Here is a 26,511-nt window from a genome sequence, read left to right on the forward strand (position 1 = left end):
TTTAAAAATTAACAGCTGGGGCACCCAGGTGACTGTACCCACTCTTGATCTCAGCTCAGGTCTTGATCTCAGGGTCGTGAGGTCAAGCCCTGAGCTGGGCTCTTCCCTGGGCATGAAGCCTACTTAAAATTTTTTAACTGTACTTCTATGTACTAGTAATTTAAAAATCTAAAAATAAAATTATAAAAATTAGGCCCCTTATGATAGCATCAAATAAACAAAATGCTTAGAAATAAAATTAAAGAAAGATGTACAAGACCTGTATACCGAAAACTACAACCCATTGCTAAACGAGATCTAAATAAATGGAGAGATATACCATGTCCATGGATTAGAGGACTCAAGATTATTAAGATATTGATTTTCTTTATAATTGATATACAAGTTTAACATAATCTTAGTAAAATCTCAGCAGACTTTATTTGTAGAAAGTGGCGATTAGATTCAAAATTTATATAAAAATACAAAGGATATAGAATTGCCAAAACAGTTTTGGTAAATGAACAAAGCTGGAAGATGTATACTATCTCTTTTCAAGATTTACTATAACAGTGAAGACAGCACATCACTGGTACGAGGGAAGACGAAACAGATCCCTGAAACGGACTCACACATGCAGGTCAAATGACTCTGACAAAGGTACCAAAGTAATCCAACGAGGGAAAGAAAGTCTTTTCAAGGGATGGTGCTGGAGTATCTACATGGGAAAAATCAACTCCCTACCTCACGCTCTGCACAAAAATGAATTAGAAATTGGTTCTAGACCTAAACTTGACTCTAAGGTGGATAGAGGTTTCAGACAAGACACAGAAATCACCAATCAGAAGGGACCACTCACCGAAGGAGAACACTGAAGGGAGAATAGGCGAACCACAGACTGGGAGGCAATATCACAACTCATGCGTCCATCAAAAGGCTTGAATCCAGAATGTCTAAAGCACTTCTTTTAAAGAGCTCAGTATTCATACAGAACTGTGTTAGCAACGTGTTTGCGTGTGCGCGTGCGTGCACACACGCGCACACAGACGCACACGCACACACCAGGCAAAAGACTTAAACAGACACTTCACACAGTAAGCTATACAAATGGCCAATCGGCAGATGAAAAAGTCATCAATATCATTAGTCATCAGGGGAATGCAAATGTTCCTAACACCAAAATTTCTCTTTGTTCGTCATTTCTGGAACACCCGTCGTCTGCCAATGTAAGAAGCGTAATTTTCTTGATAATTGTATATTCTCCGTGACAGTTAGTCTGGCTGTGCCTGCTGAAGAGATCTGCAGGGCGTCTCAGACACCAGCGGCCACCGTGCAGCCAGCAGACGCCTTCAACCCAGACCCCGTGAGCGCCCCCAGGGACCAGCCGGGAGGAGAGCAGGTCTGGGCCACGACTGCCCCTACATACTCCAGAACATTCCCTGAAGGAGCCCTGGCATGTGTGACGCGCGTCTGGTCAGAAAGACCCCAGCTGCGGTTGGTCTAAGCACTTCCGTGTCAAGTCATGCATTTCCTCTTTCCACCCAGTCCAGTTAAATGCAACAAGCCTTCACTGAGTGCCTACCATGTGCAAGGCCCTGGGGAGCCACATTGTGGTCCTGCCTTCGTGGCATTCTGGGCACTGGAGAAAGATGCACATTTCTGTGACAGGAGAGTCCTGGAGAGGGTCTCTGTCTACTGTGCATACTTGTGCACACGCACAGACGCGCACACACACACAGACATGCACACACACAGATACCACACACATGCACTGACGCACACGCACAGATGCACACGCACACGCATGCACCATCCCCAAACAGAAAGCTGCTCCTCCATCTGTGCTGCTGTCTATGATTCTGGCTTCCACAAGCCCCCAGGAAACCGAAAGCCCCCTGAGTCCTCAACCCCAGGCCCTGGGCGTGTCCTGTGCATGGTGCCCCGAGGGTCTGAGGCCCAGGGTGCTGGCAGGCTGACTCAGGGCCCGGGGGGCAGAGGCACCACCAGTCGGAGGGAGCTGGGCCACCAGCTCACACCCCACTCCTCTCGCGGAGGATGGTCCTCTGTGCTGCGGGGCTGCTGTCCACCGGCTAAGGTGATGTCAGCGGCCAATGCATTGGTATCGGAGACACTGCGACATTGTGTAATTAACAGAGCCTTTCGGGACCTTTCAATTAACTCAGTCTACAGATGAGCAAGCTCCTGTTCTCTGGAGCACTGCATTTTTGTTTAATTAAAAGGAATTTGAGATCATTCTGTAAAGGTTTTTTGGATTCCACTGGACACGCCCACGAGGGTCTGAAGGCAGGTGGCCCCGCTTAGCTCAAGGTGACCATGGTCCCCTCCGCTTTCTCGGCCTGCAATGCCCTCCCTCTAAAGGCTGCACACGTGGGCCTGAAGATGTGCATCATCCCAGCGAGAGGGTGGTCTCAGCTTTCCAGGACTGAGGAGCCCTGTCGGCCTCTGAAGTGATGAGCCGCTCCACAAACCTTACCTCCGGGCCCCGAGACACACCTCTGCTGCCCTGCACACGGCCCTGGGAACGCTCAGCCTGCTGGCCGGCCGGATGTGCTCAGCACGGGCTCTGTGTCCGCCTGTGTGCACAGGACTGCCTTTCCTACCTTGCGCCCCAGTGAGACAGACGCAGGCCCTGGCAGGCAGGCGGGGGGCCCCCATCCTGTGGTCCAGCCGAGAAGCAGAGCCCAGCGCCTCCAGCACTGGGCCTCGCTTAGGATCCACGGCTCCCTCTGCAGGGGTCCGCGGGGCCCCGACCATTCCAGCTGCTTCCTCTAGACACAGGAGCCAGACATCGGGGCCGCAGCCGATGACGGCACCACCGCCAAGTCCAGCACCACCACGCGCAGCACCTCGTCCTCGGGCGGAAGGTGCCAACGCGGAGTGGACGGCTGGGGCGAGCACAGCCCAGGACACTCGTCAGCCAAGAGGGGCCCCTTCCACATACTCCCACACGGTCCCACACGCACAGGCATTAAGTATGCCCATGCACTCTCTCTCTCTCTCTCTCTCATACACACACACATGCACACACACACACGCACACGCACACTCTGCCAGGCCCACGGGGAGGGACTCCAGAGACGCCCTGGAAGGGACACCACCCCCCCAGACCCTCAGCCATGCCTCAACAGCACTTCCTGGCCAGTGGAAGTCAGGCTCAGGGCTCCCAACTGCTAGCACCGTGGTTCTCAGCGGGGGGCCGCCACCCCGGGGGACACACGGCAGTGCTTGGACACGTGACTGACTGCCAGAAATGTGGGGGAGGGTGCTGCTGGCACCAGTGGGTGGAGGCCAGGCATGCTGCTAACATCCCGTAGTGCAGGGGACCCCCCCAAATGACCCGGGCCCGGATGTTGATGCCACAGGGCCTGCCTGGCTTAGAGGTGGCCCCTGCCCCCCTGCCCAGGGCGGCCCCTGCTTGGTCAGTGGAAGTCCAGGGGGTCCTGTGGTCAGGGCCACACCCGGCTGAGGCCCCAAAGCCACCCTACGCCCCAGTGACCGCCCCAGGAGGCACCGGGACCCTGCACAGAGCCATGCGGCACACACCTGCTCACAGCCGGGCTCTCCACTCCTGTCAGATGAGCGTCTCGTAAGCAGCCCACACGCGGCCTCCCCCAGCCTAATTCAGGGAAGGGCTTTCGGGACAGCGGCGTCTGCATCTGTCCAAGTCCATCCATCATGCTCGGCCCGAAGGCAAGTGCAGCCAGTCTCCCACGTCTCCTCCCAACAGTCGGGACAGCCACCCGCACCCCGTGCCCCGTCCCCCGCAGGCCCTGCCCCGACGCGTCCTAAGGCCAGTTTCCTGTGCCTGTTTTTCCAGGTGACCCAGCAGCTTCACTAACCGCTCTGATGGCCTGGAACGGAGAACGTGCCCCCGGAGAAGACGGAACAGACTCATCAGGAACAGAAGCCGGGGCCTGGCCGTGCAGAGGCCCTGTGCTGCCAGGCAGGGGTGTGGGAGGGCGGGGGGCAGGGCCAGAGGGCCCGAGCAGCCATGCCAGGGCGCTGAGCAGGCAGGGGCCGAGGACGGACACGCGGGCTGGTTACACACGGCCCCAAGGAGGGCTCGGGCTCGGGCGCACCAGGACTCGATTCTGAAGGGCCCGAATCTGCGAGGGTGAGACACACCAATGCCGAGTTGGAGACTGGACAGAAGAGTCCGCAACGCGGGAGGCAGGGCCCAGCTGGAGATACAAATTTGGGAGTCGGCACACGGATGACATGAGGAGCCGTGAGCGGCCGGTGCGTGAGCGTGGTGACACGTGGTCGGAGAGAAGGCTGCGAGGGGCCCAGGAGAAGCCACAGCGGCGCAGGGACTCCAGGCGGCCCCACGCAGCGGGGCGCTGCCGCGGGTCAGGGACGGGCAGGGCTGGGGCTGGGCTCGCCGTCAGCCCCGCGGAGGGGCCTTCCCCAGGGCGCGGGCCGCGGGTTCCTAGGGGCCAGAGACGGGAGGGCGAAGAGTCTTGCTGGAAACGGGGAGAAGCGCACGTGGGGCGCCCGCAGGACGAGGCCCTGGGCCACAGGAACACGCGGCTCCAGCCCGTCCACCCACGGAGCCTGCGATACAACCCGGCAACGTGTAGGAAACCTGCGCTGAGCGCGACAACTCGGCTCAGCCCGGGGCCCTGGGAGCAGGACGCACCCGTACCCCCCTCCCCCGCCGCGTCCTGCCCGCCCGCCCCCCGCGTTCTGTCCCCGCAGCCTCCTGCCACCCCGTCCTGCCCGCCCGCCCCCCGCGACCTGCCCGCCCGCCCCCCGCGTTCTGTCCCCGCGGCCTCCTGCCCCCCCCGTCCTGCCCGCCCGCCCCCCGCGACCTGCCCGCCCGCCCCCCCGTTCTGTCCCCGCGGCCCCCCCCCCCCCCCGCCGTGTCCTGCCCGTCTCAGCTGCGGCCGTGGACCGCTCTTCCCGCCGCTGCAGAGCCGCCGAGACGCCCCGGGGCCGGGCGGGCAGAGCTGTGCACGACCTGTCCGGTCTGGACACACCCTGGGTTGTAGGGGCAGCGCCCTGCAGCCGAGCGCCACCAGGAACCGTCTGAGGCTGGACACACTGGGTTTGCTGTTTCTGGTGCGATGGGGACACCGGGGTGTCTCAGCAGGGGGTGAGAGAAGGGGGGCGCAGGAGCGTGGGGCGGCAGGGCCTTGTGGCTGTCAGGGGGCGTGGGCAGTGGCCGGGCGTCTTCGTGGCTCGTCCTCGGAAGGCAGACGGATGAAGCGGGTCCGTGGCTGGGACTGGCGGAGCCGGGCAGGGGGAGTCTGGCCATTTGGGCTTGGACAGCACTCACCGCGGGGGGCTCTTGTTCTGGTCTTGCCCCATCAAGGTCAGAGGGGCCTTGTCCGACGTGGGGGGTCTGTGACGTGGCTCAGATGAGACACCAGGGCCAGCTCCAGACGAGAGCCCTGTGCTCTCCGCCACGTCCCCCTGAGCAGCTTCTGAAGCGGTTGTGTGAATTCACACTCCCTCTGCCTGCGGCGCAGGGAGCGGGTGCGGAGGGTACTCAGCTCGCTGAAGAAGCGACAGGGACACATCAGAGCCTGATGCCGGCGAGCGCCGTGGTCAGCCCGTGCCTTAGGAAGACGGTCCGATCCCAGGAGCCGTGAGCGCCCCCTGCACCCACACCCCACGGGAGGACCGGGCTCCCTGGAGAGCTGGCTGATTCCAGCGTTGGGTCAGGGAACAAACCTTGTGGTGTCAGAAAGCAAGGAAGGGCTCAAAAGGTTGCAGTAACAAGAGTGGGGTGACGGGGGCCTCAGGGGCCCGGGGGCGGCCGCGGGGCTGCAGCCACAGGAGCGAGAATGCAGCAGCCACACGGGATTATAACCTGAAGTGCCCAACACCCCCCCCCCCAGCCTGCACTAATGTACGTGAACGACCAAACAACCACACAAACGGGGAGAAGGGACAAATCTGTGCAGAGCGTAGACGCCCCCCCCGCCAGGACGGGGGCCTGACCCTCACCCGTTCGGTGTGGGCAGTGCGTGAAGACTACCTACAGGCCCAGAACCCGCCGGACCCCGACAAGCTACAAAACACCTGACCAGTTCTCCTGAAAACCGCCAAGGCCATCAAAACCCAGCAAAGGCTGAGAAACTGTTGTGGCCCAAGGAATGTGAAGAAAGACACGTCACGTGGAACCGTGGAACAGGGGGATATTAAGTATAAGCAGGAAATCTGAATAAACTGCGGACTTCTGTTACTCAGTTACGACTGCTAATTTGATGTGTCAACTCGACCAGCCACGGGGGCCCAGATCATGCACTCTCCTGGCGGGTCTGAGGGTGTTTCTGGGCACGCCAGCGCTGCAATCTGTGGATTCAGTAAAGCAGACCCCCACCCCAGCGAATGTGGACGTAACGAATCCACTGAGGCCCCGATGGAGGGAGGACGGACCCTCCCTTCGTTCCTGCCTCGCTGTCCGGACGGCTCGTGTCCTGATCTGCCCGCGGACGCAGACCCAGTTCCCAGGGTCAGCCTGCCCACAGCTGACGCTATCCTGCTTGGGCTGCTTAACCGTGTGAGCCCGCTGCTCTAAATAAATCCCTCGACACGTGCAGGCACACCACACATGCGTGCGCACACACTCACGCCCCTGCTCTGCAGGTGCACCCCAGACAGCTGGGGCCAGCACAGGGTCAGGTCACTGTGTGCTCCTCAGGTGTGGCTGCCTGACGCTCCACGCTAACATATGACACTGATGTTCGTGGAAACTCGTGGTGAGGGCTCATTGCACTGCCTTCAGACTGTGCTGCAAATCTACAATATTCTTCTTCTTCTTTTTTTTTTTTTAATGTTTTTATTTATTTCTAGGAGAGAGAGAGACAGCGTGAGCAGGGGAGGGTCAGAGAGAGAGGGAGTCACAGACTGAAACAGGCTCCAGGCTCTGAGCTGGCAGTCAGCACAGAGCCCGACACGGGGCTCGAACACACGAACCGCAAGATCATGACCTAAGCGAAAGTTGGTCGCTCAACCGACTAAGCCACCCAGGCGCCCCATTCTTCTTCTTCTTTTTAAGTAGGCTTCATGCCCAGCGCAGAGCCCAGAGTAGGGCTTGAACTCATGACCCTGAGATCAAGAGTCAGACGCTCAACTAACTGAGCCACTCAGGTGCCCCTAAAATACCCTAAGGTAAGTTTACAAGAAAAAAAAAAGTTTTGAAACAGTAACACGTTTCGTATGCATCCAAGCATGGATCCGAAGGCGACACGGAAAACCGCAGGTGGCTGTTATATTAGTGCTGAGATTACGTAAGACACTGAATTTCTTAATATTTTTTCTTGTCACTTTTCGTTATATAATAAAAAGCTATAAAGTAAAAAAAAAAAAAAGAAAGAAAAAAAGGAGCGTCCTGGCAACAGTGTCTGGTGGCAGATGAGCAGCCACGTAATTTATCACGCAAACCAGGACACGTCTGAGAGTGACAGGGAGGCCGTTAGTCATTATGCCTGGTGGACAGGCAGGAGCCGCAGCCGTGCAGGGTGAGGGCCGCCGCGGGGGCGGGATCGCGGCCGCGCCGCCCTCAATCCCTACGCGCACCTCGGTGTCCACAGGGACGCTGTGAGCCCGCACGGCCAGCCCGCCCACGGCGGCCCACGCGCTCCTGCCCGGAGCACCCTGCAGGGCGGGCGGGAGGGCGGCCTGGGTTTCCCGCTGCCAGACGAGCCACGGGGCCCCCAGCCCAGGCACGAACCGCTCACACGTGTGGACGGGGCCCTCTCTGTGGCTCCTTCCTGTTTCCCTGTCCCCCGCGCTCCCAGTCGTGTGCTAACTTTGCAAATCATCCTTGCTGCCCCAGGAGCTAAAATACAGTTTCAGAAACACACGATGACCTTGATTCTGGAAGAAAAAGAGAAAACAAAAGAATTGGGGACGAAACAGAGACAGGACCCAGGACAGCCACAGGCAGGGGGTCCCCTGGACGCAGGACCCCTGTGACTTTCCCGGCGCGTCCCGGAGCCAGGGGGGTGACCGGCACGGGCAGGTGTGCAGCCCGCAGGCTGCCCGGGCTCCATCCTTCACACTCACTTCTGCTCGTCTTCCTATTTGTTTCAAAGACAGAACAGTGCTTCCCCGAGGCTCGAGTTTCGACGACGAGAACTGAATTCAGCGAGTCTCCCAGGGATTCCCGGGTCTCGGAAATGGCGCCTGGCGGTGCCGGGTGCTGTGGGCCTTCTTGCCACACTGGCACCTGCGTGGCCCCGGGTCGAGGCGGCCGTGAGGGCGTTCACACGACGCAGGGAAGGCGGGCCTCCTCCCGAGGTGGCCGCGGTCAGACACGGAGGGCTTCCGGCTCGTCCCGGCCCCTCTGCTGCTAATGAGGCAGAGGTGACACGGCACCCGTCCACACCCACCACGTGTCTCAGCCTCCATGGGCTGGATTCGATCAGCCTGGGTGCTCTTGAGAAGAAGTCCCATTCTCCTGCTGCAGAGACCCGTGGACACAGAGAAGCCCCGAGACCACACAGGACAAGAGGTGGTTTAAAATATGCCCACACAGGGGCGCCTGGGTGGCTCGGCTGAGTGTCAGACTTTGGCTCGGGTCATGATCTCATGACTCGTGGGTTCGAGCCCCGCGTCACGCTCTGTGCTGACAGCTCAGAGCCTGGAGCCTGTTTCAGATTCTGTGTCTCCCTCTCTCTCTGCCCCTCCCCTGCTCACGCCGTCTCTATTTCTCTCTCTCAAAAATAAATAAAACATTAAAATTTTTAAAAATAAAATAAATATAAAATATGCGCACATAGCCGCTGAGGGGCCCTTGATTCCCTCTCCTTGGATATGAGCTGTACGAGGTGACCCACGTCTGGCAAATGGCCGAAGGCGCAAGTGACAGCGTGTGACTTCGGAGTGTGTGGCTTCCTCCTCTCTTCTGGCTCGCTGAGAGGCTGGCCGCCGTGGTGTGAGGCCACGCAAGCAGCCCCACGGAGAGGCCCACTCTCCCACGCAGGGCCCCCACCCACCAGAGCTGCAGACGGTGCAGCCAGAACTCACAGCTCCCAGTGTGGGGGGAGCACCCGGAAGAGCCACCCCGACCCCCCAACTCACAGAAATGGAGGTGACGTTATGTTCTAAGGCCTCAAGTCTTGAGGTGATTTGCTAAGTAAGCACAGGGAGCAGAAGTAGATAAGACAGCAGGCGACAGCGGGAACTGCGATCTCCAGGGACAAGATGAGCAGCCCCCGGGCCTCAGCCACTCCAGCTGAGAACGAGGCACCGCCTGTGTGAGCAAGGAGCCACCGCGGGTGTCCTGGGGGGCACGTCCCCACCAGACGCTGGCCAGCATGAGATGTAGTAAGCACAGATGTGGTTAGGTCACTGAGCTTGGGGGCAGTTCCTCACCGGAAATGAGTAACTGACCATGGGCCCCACGGGCAAAAACAGTGTCCAGTGTAAGAAACACAGTGCGGAGACCCCGCCCTGCCCCAGGGCTCTGGGTCCCACGTGACCCTGCGGAGGGGAGGGGGTGCAAGGTCAAGGGTCCCGGGAGGAGGCAGCACACAGCACAGCAGGCCCTTCCTCACCCCCACGCTGTCACAGGCAGGAAAGAGCAAAAGTCACACTTGAAAAGGCCTGAATGTGTGTGCCAGGCCTGACACGCTCACAAAGGAATCTCAGAGTCAATGTCTATTTCTTGCTTCCGCGGCCAGCACCGCCTCGCGCATACGAAGCGTGAAGAGTCATGATGTGAATCCTGAGAGCAGAGACCTTTCTAAAGTTGACTTCTAAAATCGCTGTGAGAAATCGAATGTACTCAGCTCCTATTTTTAATAAATTGGGGGCGATACTGACTCCCACCCACACCAGCTCCTCGGTTTCAGAGCCTAGATAACAGCCTGCCGGATTTCACAGGATCGACGCGGGCCTGCGCTGGGGCCGTCAGCATGCCGGGCCCCCTCCATGGGCTCCTGGGTCCCAGGCAGGATGGGGCGGGGGGGGCCCTCCCCGCAGCTGAGCAGGGCTGGGGGGGCGAGCCCCCAGCGGTCAGCTGCCTTGGTTTCTAAAATAATAGATTTTAGGTCAATGACAAAAACATTTTTTGATGAAGCAGGCATCCCAGATTTTAAAAATAACAATAATTTTATTAATTACAGCTTCTCCCAAATTGTCTCAAATTCTGATCGTCAAAATCACTCAGCGTTGGGATCCAGCCGGTTTTGGGGAAAAGTAGCCCCCATCAGCCCCCAGCGAGGCCCTCGAGGGTGTGGCGGGTGTGGGGTGGGGCCTGTCACGCTCCCAGCACGTGCCGAGGGGAGCCGAGCAACCTTGGGGACGCACGTGCCCTCGGCGCCCTCTAAGCAGCCAGCTCTGGGACCAAGGACGCACAGGCAGAAGTGGGAGCATCGAGGCGCCTCGGCAGCCCCGCAACCGCCCAGCACGCCCGGGGAGGGTCCGAGGAGGGGTGCCGAGTCCCCACTGACCATAAAGGAAGACGGAGGAAATGTGCCGTGGCTACGTGTGCACCAGGCTGTACCTGAGACGGATCATGAAGAAATAAAAACACAACTGAAGGAGACCCGGGGCCACCTCGTAACCAGCAGCTTCATGGTAAGAGCCAGCTTGTCTCCAGCGCAGGCGTGGAACCCCGTCCAATGCCCGTCGCCCGGTGCACCGAGCCCTGGGGGGCTCTGCCCTCAACGTCTGCACCTGCTAAGCCTCCTGCACAAGCTGTATCCGAGGACGGGCAGCACGGCGTCTCCTGGGACCTGGCTGGAAATGCAGACTCCTGGGCCCCACCCCAGACCCGCCGACTCGGAACCCGCCTCTGCGCAAGGTGCCCAGGGGTCTGGGGCCCTGCTCTGGGCTGCCCCGACCCTGCTCAGATGAGTGCCCCTCCATGGCTTTGCCACCCTCAGACCACCATCCTCAGAGAAGCCCTGAACAAAAATTACCCCCTTGCATTCTTACATTACTTCTCAACTGGAAAGCTGGGTGGTTAAATTTTTAAAAGAAAATCGGCTTATTTATAGCACTTTAAAGCACACAAGCAGATGGACAGGCACGCAGAGCTGCCGTGATGGTAGGCCCCGAGTGCATTCTGAGACCAGCCTTGTCGGCCACGGGGAGAGAAACACGTCAGGCTCCGTGGCTGCCTAGAGGCCATCGAGGGCACCGGGGCTGCCCCCCAGAACCCCAGGAGTGGACGTGCAGGGGGGGGCCACATCCCCTCCTCCTGAACCAAATACCCACCCCGCACTAAGGGCCTCTGCAAGTTTCCACCAGCCAGTAACGGGCCCCAGGGTCTGCACCCACAGGGCTTCTGGCCCCCGAAGCCCCTGCCTGTGTTTGGGGGCTGTGAGCCGCCATTAGCCCAAGTCTGGGACCCATGGGGAGCCACTGCCCGCCCCTCCACACACCTTCTTCCCAGTCAGCAGGGAAGGAAAAAGGCACTTCCTGAAACTCAAGTGCATGCCCCCTACAAACAGACTCCTAATAAACAGGGGCCAGGCTGACCCGAAAGGACGCCCTGTGAGCAGTACTGGGCCGCCACACGTGCGCCCCCTGCCGCTCCTCCCCTCGCCCCTGCAAGCCCCAGGCAACACGGAGGAAAGGGGGCCCACGCACCATTATATTGGGCAGCCCTTCTTTGCCACCGGTGTGACTGTCCGCCCAGAAAGCCCGAGCACAGCAATCGAAACCTCTGGGAACCAGCAAGGGTCTCAGCAGAGTGGCTGTTTCCAGGGTGAATAGTTCGAAAAGGAAAGTTTTGGGGCACCTGGGAGGCTCGGTCAGTTAAGCATCTGACTTCAGCTTATGATTTCATGATTCGTGGGTTCGAGCCCCGTGTCGGGCTCTGTGCTGACACCCATAGCCCGAAGCCTGCTTCGGATTCTGTGTCTCCCTCTCTCTCGGCCCCTCCCCTGCTTGTGCTGTCTCTCCCTTGCCCCCCCAAAAAAACATTAAAAAAAGTGTTTTAGATAATAAAATAATTTTCCTTCATTCCAGCACCAAGCAGTATGAAATGTAATGGGGAAATATGTTCACAGTTCAACAAAAACCAGAGCAAACACACAATGAAGGGTGTTTACACTTAGAAGCGTCCTAAGCATGCCCACAGGAAGAAGACCTTCCTGCTGCCATCAGATGCTGGAAGTTTCCACATAAAGCACTGGAAGGCAGTGCAGGTGCAGATTTATAAACTGGAGCAGACGACAGTAACACAACACCAAGGCCAGGACCTGCCAGAAAGGAAGCTATCGATGAGTCTGACCGCACAAACACTAAACACATCCGCGCACAGAAACCCACAGCAACACCGCAAGGTAAATGGCAGATGTGCGTGGGGGGCTGTTCAAGGCTAAGGCCTTGCACCCACAGAACAGTGAAAAGAAGCAGAACAGCAAAGGTCCCAGTGGGAAGCATGGGCTCAGGCAGGCGCCAGAGATGTGCAAGAGACAAAGGTCCCAGAGATAAAAAGCAAAGAGATTATCAATCCCATCAGCAGAGAAACTCCAAGCACTAACACAACCTTCACCTTTCCGATTGTCAAAAATGTAAAAACATCACCAACAGGCAAAGTTGGTGAGGATTTGGGGAGAGGGCTTTCCGGCACAGTGAGAACAAGCCGTCTCTGCCCTCCCCCCTCCCTCCCTGCCCGGCTGCTCCGTGGTCTTGGGCCTGCTTGGCTCCCTCCTGGGCCCCTCCTGCCATTCAGTCTACTTACTCACGTTCCCTTGTCCACTCCCCACTTCCCCCTTTGTCTGGTTACCCCCACAATAGCAGCCACGCCCACTTGGTCACCAGCGTGTGACCCCGGACAGCGGCTGGATCACAGAGCCCAGCGGCGCAGATGTGCCCAGGTGCCTGACGCGGACACTCTTTCGGGGTGTCGTTCCGAAGTGTGTGAGGTTGAATACACAGAGATGCTCTGTGCTGAGCTGTTCATGATATTCACAGACATGGAAATGCCCCAGTGCCCTACGATAGGGACTTAAGCAAATATAGAGAACGTTGTATCTACGCAGAGGAAATATCTACACAGAGGAAAGCCAAAAGGGGACCCGACTACCCATCAAAACCACCAGCAGGGCCTAAGGACATAGCGGTGCCTGAGCTGGGCCCCACCCCCGCACCCACCCAACCCAACAAACCCAACCTGAATCTCCGGGGCCCCGGCCATCCTAGTTTTTCAGGGCGCCATGGTCTAGTTCATGGCCAGGTTTGAGGACCCCTGCCGTAAATCTGTGCTGTGGATCTATCAGATGTTTGCGACACATTGCGAAGAAGCAGGTTACGACAACACCACGTGTGGAACACGACCCCGTTTCTGTATCAGAGGGAAAAGGTGTGTTTCCACACGGCTCGCGTGTGAGGGCGTCCCCAGGGCAAGGGAGCAGGGGATGCCCACTGACACCCTCGTTGCGCGCGGCTCTCGGGGCTAGAGGCGCATGTGGCTTAGTTTTCCTGTTGAGGACAGTTTCAGGAAAAACAGGAGAGCATACAAATTTATTCATTTTAATGCTTCTATAATTAGAAAAAACCCAAAGGCTTTTTTTTTTTTTTTTAATATGAAGAAAGGGGACTTGAGAACGTGCTGGCCTCCTGTCCACCCAACAGACACGGGCGAGGCCTTCTACCGCCTTCAAGGCTCCCTCATTCCCAGTCTTCTTGGCGGGGGCAAACCGTGGCAGTGACGACTTACGACCCACTAGTAAGCTAACACTGGCGCCAGCAGAGACATGACACGGCACCAGGTTATGGGCCTGCTCAGCAGGAAGGAGCCGGAGCCCCACCCCCACCCTCCCCCCCTGCTCGGCAACATGGAGGCGCCAGCACAGTGAGAGACGAGGGGAGGGGCCTGCGGGGTGGCCGCAGCCCCAGGGCAGAGGACAGAAGAGAGGCAGGTCCCCTAGCCAGGCTCAGCTCCCGAAATCCACGGTTCGGTTCCCAGAGGTCGGCGAGGGACCTGAGGAGGCATGCGGGCAGGGGGGAGGGCAGGGGGAGGGAAAGGGCCCTGGTCCGGTGTGAGAAGCGTGCAGAGTTTGAACGCGCAGCCGGCACCCGCCAAGTAAGCACAGGGCTCTGGACTCCACAGGACGGACGGGGACGGGGACACTTAAGACCTTCTAGATCACAAGCACTCTTCTTAGTTGGGGTTTACCTGGCACTCTGTTAAAATGCCCTCTTTACTCTTCTTTCCCTTTTTTCTGCACACCAAACTTGATATATTAATCGGGCGTTTTAGTCTAAAAAAATTCATCAGAAGGTCTCCCGTTGCCATAGCAACCGTGCAGTCACAGCAAATGCCCGTCTCCAGCACAACACGGCCTCCCCTTCCAGCCGGCTCCGCAGCGGGGCCGGGAAAGTCGTAGCACCGCTGTCTGGGGGGGCTGGGAGGCAGCTGGGGTGCAGGGGCCACGGCTTGCCTCCTCGCTCTCCTTCGTCCTTCCCAAGCCCCCTTCCGTCCACCTGAATAACCCCACGGCCCTCACGCCGACAGCTGCACCACACTCCCTCCGCAAACCTGAGCCGTGTGTGCCCCAACGCTGACAAGCAAACAGAACCGAGCGGCTGCCCGCCCAGACAACGTCGCCCGCTGCCGAGCCCAGGCCCAGGCTTCGCCTCCCAGTCTCGCCAAACAGAGCCCAGAGAAGGCCCGATAGTGTGTTCAATTTAGGGATGTGGCCATCACGGCACGTGACGGATGAGCAAGTAACTGATGGTCACATGCCCTAAAGAGCAGTGGCATCTGCAGCCGGAGTCGGCTGCCCACCTCCCACACGCCCCCGACAGCCGGTCCGCCGGCCACCCCGCTCCAGGCACGTAAGGGGGCTCCAGGCTGTGCTCAAGAATCCTCAAGTAGGACTGTGCGCATCACAAACAGACTGTGCTCTTTTTGCCTTTTTAATGATCCTTGAAATCTGAGACATAACACACTGTGAGCAAACAGAAAAATCCTACCTTACAGAGCTGAAGGCACAGCCCCTGCGCGCCACCAATGTCTCTATGCCCACGTTCTCTGCCTCGGGGAGCACGGTGCTAAGGCATGAAGAGTGGCCGGCTCTTGGCTGACACGGGCAAGTGCCGAACTCATGCATCTTTCTCACACATTTTCTCGTCCCACAGCCAGAGAAGCTACGTGTAGACCTGCTTCCCGACTGGCCCCTAATTCACTCTGGGCTGTTCTCTACTTTGAATATTCATGTTAAAAGCAAAAATGTGTAACACATGAAACACTGAGAGCAGCCAGCTCTGCTGCTCCAAAGTTAGAACACACGGTACCGATGGGGGGCTGTCCGGAAGGCACCCCTGCTGGGCCCCTGCTGACGGCGGCTGGGGTCAGCGCCCGCACCCCCCCCCCCCCCCCCCCCCCCCCCCCCCCGGGCACCTACGGCAGCCTCCCCACCACTCTCTGACGACTGCCTGCACACGGCCTGCACATTCACCACCACCGGCCTGAGGTCGTATTAGTAATTTCCTACAATGCTTAAATTATTTATCAGAATAAATAGCTTGGGCTCTTGTGCTGAGCTGTGCTCTAAAATTATAAAAGACCCATCATACCTCTGCAGGCTGCCTACAAATGAAAAATGCAGATTTCAACTATTTTAAGAAAATGTCAAAAGACATCAAATGTGTCATCACTGTACCACTTAAATGATCTGCATGACATCTGTAAAAAAGAGCTGTCTGCCTGCTCGTGAATTTATCGCGCTGCCCCGGAGGCAGGCCCTCCCTGCCGGAGCCACGTCAAAGGCGGCCTCGCGCGGCCGCTCAAGGGGCACCTCGTCCTGGTCCGCGGCTCTAACCTGGGGGCGAGGCAGTTCCCACAGGGCAGGTGTCCGCACAGGGGCGCAGCCGCCTCCAGCGCACACCCGCGTGCAAACACGGGGCCCGGGGCGGCCCGGGACGCGGGACCCCGCGCCACCTGTGGGGCCCGGCGACCCCTCGGCGGGCGCGGCGCCGCAGGTGCACAGCCGGCCGAGCCCGCGCGCCGCCCCGGGAGGCAAGCGGACACACACGGCCGGGGCCGCTGCGAACGCGGAGCCTCACCCCGAGGGCGGGCCCGAGCCTGTCCCGCCCGCCGCGCCGCCGCGGGACACGCGGGACGCAGGCGGGAGCCCAGGGCGCGCGGGGGCACGGCGGGCTCCCCCCGCGAGTTTCCTCGGAAACCGAGGCGCCGCGGGACGCCGTCCCTCCCGCGCGGCCCCCCCGAGCGGCCCCCCCGGCCCCCCCCGAGCGGCCCCCCGAGCGGCCGCGCTCACCGTCTTCCTGGTCGTCAAACACCGGCCTCCGCGCCGCGGCCGCCGACAGGGACGAGCCCATCCTCTTCCTCCACTTGCTCCAGGGGAACAGGGGGCGCGGCTGCGCGCGGGCGTCGCTCGCGTCCCGGGCCCGGGGCTGGCCCGCGGCGGGCGGCGGCGGGGCCGGAGCCGCGTCGGCGCCGGCGGGGCGCGCGCGGCCGGGGGGCGGCGAGCCGGGGGGCGCCGCGGCGCTGCTGCCCCTACGCTCCGCGCCGCTCCTCATCGCCGGGCCTGGGTGCGCGCCGCGGCCGGGGACATGGCCCGCCCGCCGGGCGGGGAGCGGCAGCGGCGGCGGGAGCGGCTGGCGGCGCTCGCCGTGCGCCCCGGCCTCGGCGCTGGCCGGTGCGGACTGCCGGCGCGCGGGGGCGGGGCGGGGCGGGGCGGGGCGCGGGGCCGAGTCGGGGCGGGGCGGGGCCGAGTCGGGGCGGGGCGGGGCGCCGGGGGCGGGGCGGGGCCGAGTCGGGGCGGGGCGGGGCCGAGTCGGGGCGGGGCGGGGCGCCGGGGGCGGGGCGGGCGCGGGTGCTGGCGCGCCCAGCCGCGTGCCCACCGCCCGCCTCGAGCGGGGCCCGGTCCGCACGGACCCTGGGGCCGCAGCACCGACCAGAGGCGGGGACAAGAGCTGGGGAGGGAAGGCCGCGATCCCCTCCGGGCCTCCCGAAAGGATGGGAACGGCCCCGCTCGGCAGGGCGGCGGGGACTCGGGGCTCCCCTTGGCTGTCCCCACCCCGCCGCCTTTCGCGAGCAAAGCCGGGCACCCGATGTGGGGCGACCTTCAGCTTCATCCTGCGGCTCTGCGCTTCGCAAGGCGGCGCGCGGGGCCGGGGAAGGGCGCCGGGGGCCGAGGCTGGGTGGGGGTCGGGGCGTGCAGGCCGCCCGCGGAGGGAGAGGGCGGGGCGGGGCCTGGTACTTCAGCCCCTCCGCCCGCGGTCTGCAGGGAGCCTGGCCGCGAGCGCGCGCACTCTCACCGACTCGTGCACCCGCGCTCTCGGGGTCTCCTTGGCAGGGTCCCGGTCCTCCTCCCAGGGAGGCCCACCGGACACCCCGGCGCGGGTGCCCGAGTTGCCCAGGGCCCCCTGCAGCTGCCTGGGTCCGCCAAGGGCCTGGGCGCCGACCGCGGGGTTCTCCGTGGCCTTCGCGGGGTATCTGGAGAGCGCGACGCACGCCTGAACCCCGCGAGCCTCCACCCCTGCTCTCTAGGCCACGTGAGACGGCGGGGTACAGCGCTGGGCACAGCGAACCCCCAGGAGACGGCGCCTTGTCACTGGGGAGTCTTTCCTGTGATGAGCGGACGTTCGGAAGCCTTAAGTTCTGCCTGGTAGCCAAGCCCAAAGCCAGGCCGTTCCTTCCTTCCCCGTGAGGTCCTGGAAGGCCCTTCTGCTCCCCCCCCCCCACCCCGACCCCGGCTCGCAGGTGAGTTTCCAGCCCTGCGGCTGCTGCGCCGTCCCTGTACCCGCCTCCTCGGCCGCCCCGGGCTCTGCCCGGCCCCGCCCTCCACCCCGGGCTGTGGGCCTCCCCGCCCTGCTAGGCCACACTCCTACCCTGCCCCACCTTTGAAGCTCAGTGTGGCCCCTTGACCCGCTTGGCCCAGGAAGTGAGAGCGGCGCTGGCTGTCCGACACCGGCGTGGGGCTGGCCACACTTACCGCTTGGCCACGCCCCCTCCCGGGACCGCCCGCAGACCCGCCCCAGGCAGGTGCGACGTGTGTTAGCCGTTGAGATGCGCGGGGGGCAATCACTCCCGCAGACGCTGGGTTACTCCCGCTGACTTTGTGCTCTGGTCTTTCGCGTGTCCAAACGGGCCGTGCTTCCCGAGGGGGCGCCCCTGGCACCCGGCCAGTGGTGGCACGGAGCGGGAGGGCGGCACAGTCTCCGGCTTTCAGCTGCGCTTCGTCCTGCGTCAGCTTTGTGAGATGATCACCCGTGGGCCGACCGCGCTTTGTAAACAGTCCTTCCGTGGAACTCGAACTCCCGGCTGGGAAGCAGGCAGCAGCGCGGGCCCCAGGGAACGAGACCGAAGCTCCGACGGGACTCCGATCCTGGGGACTCCCCGGTGCGGAGGGTCCGAGGCGGCCTCCTTCCTGGCAGGAGACGGAAGGCAGCCCGTGCCTGGCCGTGGGCCACCAGCACTGGCTCTGGTGGGACCGGGACCAAATGCAGTGGAAGACAGAGTTTGGGGACTCAGGTGCTGGCACAGTGGGTCGGCTCTAGAGGCCACGGGCTGCCTGGCTTCTGGGGACTGCAGAGAGGATCATGAGAGGGGAGCGCACAGTGGGGCAGCGGGGCCCATGGCGCCGTGTGGCACCAGGTGTGAGGCACAGGCTGGCGCACCAGCTCCCAGGGCCGCCGTGACACAGCACAGCGAAGTGGTGGCTGAAAACCACAGAAGTGGATTCTCCCACAGCCCTGCAGCCGGGCCTGTGCCTTCTGGAGGCCCTGAGAGGGAACCCACCCCTTTCCGGGCTTCTGGTGGCTCCTGCACTTCACTCTCTGCGTCCATCGTGATGTCATGTTTCACCTGTGTGCCCTCGCCTCTTCTTCCCTTAGGAGGACACTTGCCTTAGGATTTGGGGCACACCGTAATGCAGGTTGATATCACCTTGAGATCCTTAATTACACCCGCAAAGACCCTCTTTCCAAAGACGGCCCCATTCACAGGTTCTGGGTGGAGATATCTTTTGTGGGGCCGCCAGTAAACCTACCACAGTCCACCGCTGGGTCCTCCAACATCTGTGTTCATCCTGTGTGCAGAATACCCCGGAACCTCAGCACCGCAGCACGAACTCCAGGCCTAAAACGCCAGCTGGGCATGACCAGCTCACGAGTCCCAAATGTCACCACGTCACTCGGTGCCAGTGAGACTCTGGGTGTGGCCCGTCCCGAGGTGGAATTCTTCATCTGTGCAGCTGGAACACAGGTTATCTGCTTCCCAAATAGATGGGCAGGTTGAGCACAGGACAGACATTTCCTTTCCAAAAAGAGAACCTGGAAGAAACAAAGGAGTCACCGCTCCCAAGTAAAGTCAAAATCCAGCAGAGAAAATTCTGTTACGTTTCAAAGACCTGAGAAGAATCCTCTGCAGCTGGATACGCCGCCCTCAGAGCTCTTCTTCCTTTATCCTGATGGGTAGCACAGACCTGCAGCTCGCCGGCTCTGTCAGCCCCTTCCTGCTTAAAGAACTTTCTGGAAAGTCTGATAGCCCTCTTTCACTCTCCCCTGAATCTGTTCCTCTCAGTCCCAGCCGGCGGTGTGTCTGCCGGTCCGGCATTCGTGGACACACACGGGGATCCGTTACACAGGAGGGTGAGGCCACCCCTCCCCCTGGGCTCTGCTTGGTGCCTGGGTGGCTTCAGAGTTACCACCAGCCTCTCCGGCAAGTGGCTGCGCAGCCCTTGGCCCTCTGTTTAGAAGATGCTTTTACAGCAGGAAATTTCCTAATTCTAGTGTTCTTCTCAGTGTGGACAGGCCCAAATCTTTAAGTGCTCGTTCAGTTTTGCTTAAGAGACTTCCCTCAATTTACCTCGTTTCTCCCACATTCTACTCTGAGCAGCAAAAGGAAAGCAACCCACACTGTTAACTGCCCATATCCAAGTTCATCGCCTACAGGGTGTGCGTTCTGCCCGACGTCAGAACGCAGCTCAGTCCGGTTTTCTGCCATGGCGTCACCGGCTGCACTGCTCCTCTGGTTTCCAGTAACACGCCCCTGGTTCCCATCGGAGGCCCCACCAACTTTAACGCTCGCCTTGCCACCAACATTCTGCTCATGGTGGTGTGTGTCCTGTAAGATAACAGCTCTCCCTTCATCCTGAGTCCTCACCAGCCCACCTCCATCGGCCATATTTCTAACAGTCTCTTCAGGGCATTTCAATTGGTTGATGAGAGCCTCCCGGATTATGAAGGGAGATCTCCTGTGTTTAAACTCAGGGGATGGCAGGTGCTGACCACATCCACCCACCCCTGCACAGCAACATCTGCATTCGTGTTTGGCTAGGTCAGGTGGAGACCGTTGGGACATAGGGACCCCTGTGTCCCTGAGCCTCCCTTGCTGGCAGAAGCTTCTCAGAGATTGTTCCTGGGGCAGGTGACTCTCAAGTGGATGCCAATTGCTTTCAAGACCCACTCTAACACCCCCACAGCCCAAAAGCCCGTAGAAGTCAGATGGCCGGGAGGCCCCAGGGCACAGATGGACAAGCACAAAGACTGCTCTGGGCAGAGAGAGCCTTTCTGCAAAAGGAGGTACAGAAGCTCGCCTCTCTGTGTCCAGGAGCAGCCGTCGAAGGATCGAAGGTGCTGGCCTGGGAAGAAGGAAACGGCCCGGCTGCACACCAGGATTTAAAATACTGGTTCGAGCACCTGCAGGTGGCATTAATGACGGCCCAGGTTGGATGGGGGGGGGGTGCTACACAGTGGCAGGTGGCGGGTAATGAGACTGAACTCCCTGGCCTCAGACCCTCTGTGTGGTGCAAGGGCGGCAGCAGTGGCCTTGGAGCGTTTTAGAAATACCGACTCTCAGGCCCCACCCCAAACCTGCGGAGTCAGAACATACACTTACAAATAGGCATGTTACATGTGCATGTCTCCACGTTAATGTGGGGAAGCATGGCCTAAAGAAGGAGGCTAAAGGCTCAGCGAGACAGGAAGGGTGACGTGGACAAACCCCCGCCGTGTCCCACCTCCCTGGTGAGGACACCTCCCCACTCCCTTCATTCTCTAACGTCACGATTCTCTAACACGGGATGAGGCGTTCTCCAGCCCTGAGAGAGCGCCACGTGTCTGTCCTCTGAGGACTGGACATGGCCTTGGGGGTGCTGCAATGGCCTTGGGTTCCAGGTCTTGACAGTAACAGTTAGACCAGGGGCAGGGTCAGCCAGCAGTTGCAGGCAGTGAGGAGGCCACCACCATCAGCCCAGGACAGAGATGCAGTCAGACCTCTGACCCACAGGGACTGATGGCACTGCCCACTTGATTGACTACAGAAATGGGCTTGAGAGTATAGCTGGATATTCTGGGTTTGGTGGAGGAAACCTAACTGTGTTAGAGAATTTACAGGAAAAGGTAGATATGATGTACGAGGAGACAGGTAATCTCAGACGAGAAATGGAAAGTGTAGGACTGAAAGATACAGTATCTGAGGCCTAAATTGTTTTCGACAGTGCTAATATTCTATTGGAAAAATTAAAAGAATCAGGAAACTTACAGACAGGTCAATGGAAGTTATCAATGATGTATGTAGTAAAATTGGAATAAAACAGGTTCTTACAAACTGGAAAATGGCAGCTGACTTCTCAACAGAAAAATGAAGGTCGGGCAATGGAGCAACGTCTCAGCTTTGCTGAAAGGAAGAAACTCCAACATAGATTTCTGTATCAAAGGAGAATATTCTTCAAAAATCAAGACTAAAAAAGCCATTTTGAGAGAAACAAAAAATGTAGAGAATTTGTCACCAACAGGCCAGCACCACAGGATATGGAAAAGGAAGTTGTTCAAGATAATGGAAATTATACTATCTGGAAACTTGCACCTACACACTGGAATGAAGAGTATCCTAAATGTCAAATAAGTAGGAAATAGATTTTTTTTCTTTTCATAAATTTTATATATTTAAAATTGATTGGCAGGGTGCCTGGGTGGCTCAGTTGGTTGAGGGTCTGACTCTTGGTTTTGGCTCAGGTCATCTAGGGGTTCATGGGTTCGAGCCCTGAGTTTGGCTCCACGCTGACAGCACAGAGCCTGCTTGGGATTCTCCTCTCCCTCGCTCTCTGCCCCTCTCCTGCTCATGTGCTCTCTCTCTCTCTCTCAAAATAAACAAATAAACATTAAAAAATAAAATTGATTGGTACAGTCACTATGGAAAACATTATGTAGTTTCCTCAAAAAAATAAAAATGGGAATTCCAGATAGGTAATTCCATTACTGAGCATTTGAAGAAAATGAAAACACCATTCAGAGAGCTGGATGCTCATGTTCACTGCAGCGTTATCCACAAGAGCCCAACTACGGAAGTGGCCCAAGCGTCCAGCAATAGATGAATGGACAGGACACCTGGCTGAGCTGGTTAAGCGTCTGACTTTGGCTCAGGTCATGATCTCGCGGTTTGTGAGTTCGAGCCCCACGTTGAGATTTGTGCTGACAGCTCGGAGCCTGGAGCTGCTTCAGATTCTGTGTCCCCCCCCCCCCCGCCCCTCCCCCAGTCATATTCTGTCTCTCTCTGTCTCAAGAATAAATAAAACATTAAAAAATAGATGAATGGAGGGGTGCCTGGGTGGCTTAGTCGGTTAAGCGTCCGACTTTCGCTTATGTCATGATCTCGCGGTTCGTGGGTTCGAGCCCCGCGTTGGGCTCTGTGCTGACTGCCAGCTCGGAGCCTGGAGCCTGTTTCAGTCTGTGACTCCCTCTCTCTCTGACCCTGCCCTGCTCACGCTGTCTCTCTCTCTCTCTCCTAGAAATAAATAAAACATTAAAAAAAATTTTAAAAAAATAGATGAATGGATAAAGAAGATGCAGGATATAGATATACATGATATAGATACAGATATAGATACAGATAGAAACACAGTAGAATATTAATCAGCCATTAAAAAAAGAACAGGGGTACCTAGGTACCTCAATTGGTTAAACGTCTGACTTTGGCTCGGGTCACAATCTCGCAGTTCATAAGTTTGAGCCCTGCATCGGGCGCCCCGCTGTCAGCACAGAGCCTGCTTCAGATCCTCTTCCCCCCTCTCTCTGACCATTCCCACTTCATGGGCGCCCATGCACACACATGCACTTTCTATCAAAAATAAATACCCCCCCCCAAAAAAAAAGAATGAAATCTTACCATTCACAACAACATGGATGAATCTAGAGGGTATAAAGCTAAGTAAAGTAAGTCAGTCAAAGAAAAATACCACATGATTTCACTGATAGGTGGACTCTAAAAAACAAAGCAAGTAAACAAACAAAACAGAAGCACACAGATGGAGGAAACAATCTGTTGGTTATCAGAGGGTGGAGGGAGGTGAAGGGGGTGAAGGGGTACAAATACCCAGTTATAGATTAAGACACGGGGACATCATGTACAGCATAGCAAATGCAGTCAATAATCCTGTAATAACTTTGGTGACAGATGGAAACTGGACTCATCATGGGGATCATTTCATCATGTATAAAAGTATAAAATCATGGGGATATATGTGTGAAACTAAGTAAGATACTGTCAATTATACTTCAATCAAATAAGGCAACTGTTCAAAGCAAGAGCCTTAATCACTGTTGACAGAGCCTGTGACATGTAGAAGTACGCAGCAGTAGCACAAAGAAAGGAAGACGAAGGGATTATACTGCTGGGAATTTCTTCTGTTGTATCAGAAGTGGTAATTCTGACAAATTAAGGATGCCTATTATAATCCAGAACAATCACTTTTAAAAGTAGTATAGCTAAAAAAAAAAGATAAAATTGAATATGAAAAATACTCAGTTAATCCACAAGAATAACAAAAGAGACAAAAAGGGACAGATGGGATGACATGCAACCATATCAATAGTTACAGTGAACGTAAATGGACTAATAACTTCAGTTAAAAGGTAGAGACTGTCAGACTGCACACTAAGGTAAGACCCAAATATATACTGTTGTTAAAAATGTATCTTAAATATAAAAATGGCTTGTAGTCTGCATACGAAATTTACAAAAGAAGAGACCAGAAGTAAAGGGATGCAGAAGAGGTACAGTGGGAAAATATAATCCTAAGAAAGGTGATATAACTGTACTCATATTTGGCAAAGTAGACCTCAAGACAAACAGTGTTCCCAGAGATAAAGAGAAACATTTCACAATGACAAAAGGATCAGTTCTTTCAGAAGACGTCACAATCCTGCGTGTGCACCTAATAAGAAAACGTCAAAGCACATCACACAAGATTAGGCATTGTGCCTCTTTCTGGTTGTACGAGGGGCCAGATGGAGTAGCTTGCCTTCACCTTCGGGGGGCCTCTGGGAGTGCCCCCACCCCTGGACCCCAGGAAGTTCTACGGAGGTGGGAGGCCCTTGAGGTTTTCAAGTCCCCGCCCTCTGACACGAGACTCTCAACAATGTAGAGTTATTGCTGTTTCCTGCTCCCCGGGTGCAAGCAGCACAGTGTCCTCTGTGTCACGGACCAGTGTGACATCCTGTGGAAGGGAGAGGTGCTCGAGATCCTGGCAAAGGGAATTACGATGACAGGCAAGAGAGGGATGTGGCCCTGCGGCCAGACAGCAACGTGCCGGCCCCGCGGCTGGAAGCGGCTGCTTCTGGGGCATCCCCGTGGGATGGACAAAAAGGAAGTTTCCAGACCCACAGCAGCCTACCAGCCACGGGGAAGTGTTCATTTGTTGAAGCAGTAAGTCCACACTGGGTACAGCTGCAGCTGAGTCACCTGCTGGTCAAGCTTAGGAAAAACCACCGTCATTTTCCAAGACGCAGGCCCAACAGGTGATTTCAACGGGGACGTGGAGGGACCGACCCCCGCGCACCGTCCGCGTCGCCGCCGGCGGCCTGGCCTCTGCAGTCCCTCTAGGAGGGCGGCCTTGCTCCCAGCTCGCTGCTTCCCGAGGCGGGGGCAGCTCTCGTGGCTCCCCCGGCCTCCCTCTCACCACGCGGGTATGGGAGGCATCGTGTGGGGTCTGCCAGCTGCTGGGTATGTCAATGCCAATTATGCTCCCTAAACCTGGGGACAGCACCACAGGGCGGGTGCTAGGGCAGGCCACAAGCCCCCCACTCTAACCGCTGGGTCAGAGTGAGGTCCTGGGTCTCCTGGATTTTATGTCAGTTCAGAGCCAGTGTCCAGCGGTCCCCAAAGGTCTGATGATTTCCTTCCCCCCTGTGCTCAGTCACCCTGGTAGAAGGCCATCAGTCCTTTCGGGGGAGGCAGCGTCCCAGAATCCTTCCTCGAAGGGGTCCTTCCGTTCAAGTGGTTCCGGGTCTGGAAACCGGCTCTAGTCTGGAAACTGTTGAGGGGCCATGGCTCCCTGTTTCTATGATTCAGGTTAGACTTTTGTTCACTTGACCCAGAACTTCTCTGCTAACACAGGCTCCCTGTCTACCCCCCTTCTGGAAAGATTGTGACTAAGCAGCCAATGCCACAGGTCTGCTCAAGCCAGACTGGGCCTCTGCTATTCACCACGGCCACGATGGCCACCTCAGCCACCTTGGCCACCACGGCCACCACGGCCACCTCGGCCATCTGGGCCACCTGGCTTGTGGTGCTCGAGTGCCTCCTGTCATCTGACCCAGGTTTGGAAATGAATCTCCTTGTCTATATACCTACGTGTCTTATTGCTTCCGCATCTCTGGAAAACCCCGACTCCTACAACAGCCCGCGAAGAACTCAGACAGTCCCCAAAGGTGGTGGATTTAACTCCTCCTCTCACCCCAGGTGAGAGAGCAAGTACGCGCACATGCAGAGTTGTGGAGGCTGCACGAGTTTGGGGAGCACCGTCACCCAGCTTGCCCTAACCAACCTCCGGAGAATGTTATGAAGTCATCGGCATGTTACACACCATTTTTAAGTGTGCAAGGGATATTCATGGAGCTAAGCCATATCCTGGGACCAAAAAATACATATATGTTTCAGTGGATTTCAAAGGCTTGAAATCACAGAGAATGTGTTGTCTGAACACAATACATTAAAAAAGACACTAATGATAACAGATTTCCTAAAAGACTACTGACATTGGGAAATTAAACAACAAACTTCCAAGTAATCCATGGACCACATAATAAATCACAAAGGGGATTAGGAAATACTTAAAACTGAATGAGGATGCAAACCAACATAACAGAATGTGTGGGATACAGCTATTTTTAAATGCTTATATGAAAAAAGTTAGTTTAAAAATCAATGATCTAGGTTCTGTCTTAAGAAGCTAAAAAAGGGAGAGTAATTTAAATTCAGTGTGAGTAGAAGGAAAAGAATGAGAGCAGAAATCTATGAAACAGTACATGACAAATGACAGAAAAAATCAATAAAGCAAATCATTATTACTTTGAAAACAACCAATGAAGTTCATAAAACCTCAGCATTGTAGAATAAAAAAGGGCAAAAAATTTGCCATATCAGAAACGGAAAAGGGAGTTATCACTACAGAACCTAAGGAGACTAAAAGAATAATCAGGGGGCGCCTGGGTGGCTCAGTCAAACGTCCGACTTCAGCTCAGGTCACAATCTCGCAGTTCCTGGGTTCGAGCCTCACACCGGGCTCTGTGCTGACGTGACAGCTCAGAGCCTGGAGCCTGTTTCAGATTCCATGTCTCCCCTCTTTCTGTCAC

The 26,511-nt window shown here is 57.4% G+C and overlaps 1 protein-coding gene across 1 annotated transcript in view; it reads right to left on the reverse strand.

Moving 5' to 3' along the window:
* STK32C (serine/threonine kinase 32C) overlaps positions 1-16,452 on the reverse strand; it is a 72,404-nt gene extending 55,952 nt beyond the window's left edge. Inside the window, exon 1 of the mRNA XM_039252434.1 lies at positions 16,191-16,452. Within this exon, the coding sequence (XP_039108365.1) occupies positions 16,191-16,452 (262 nt within the window). The remainder of the gene's footprint in view (positions 1-16,190) is intronic.
* Positions 16,453-26,511: the final 10,059 nt, after the last annotated feature.

This window comes from Hyaena hyaena, unplaced genomic scaffold, assembly GCF_003009895.1.
Source record: "Hyaena hyaena isolate Hyena2069 unplaced genomic scaffold, ASM300989v1 scaffold_409, whole genome shotgun sequence".
Classification (NCBI taxonomy): Eukaryota; Metazoa; Chordata; class Mammalia; order Carnivora; family Hyaenidae; genus Hyaena; species Hyaena hyaena.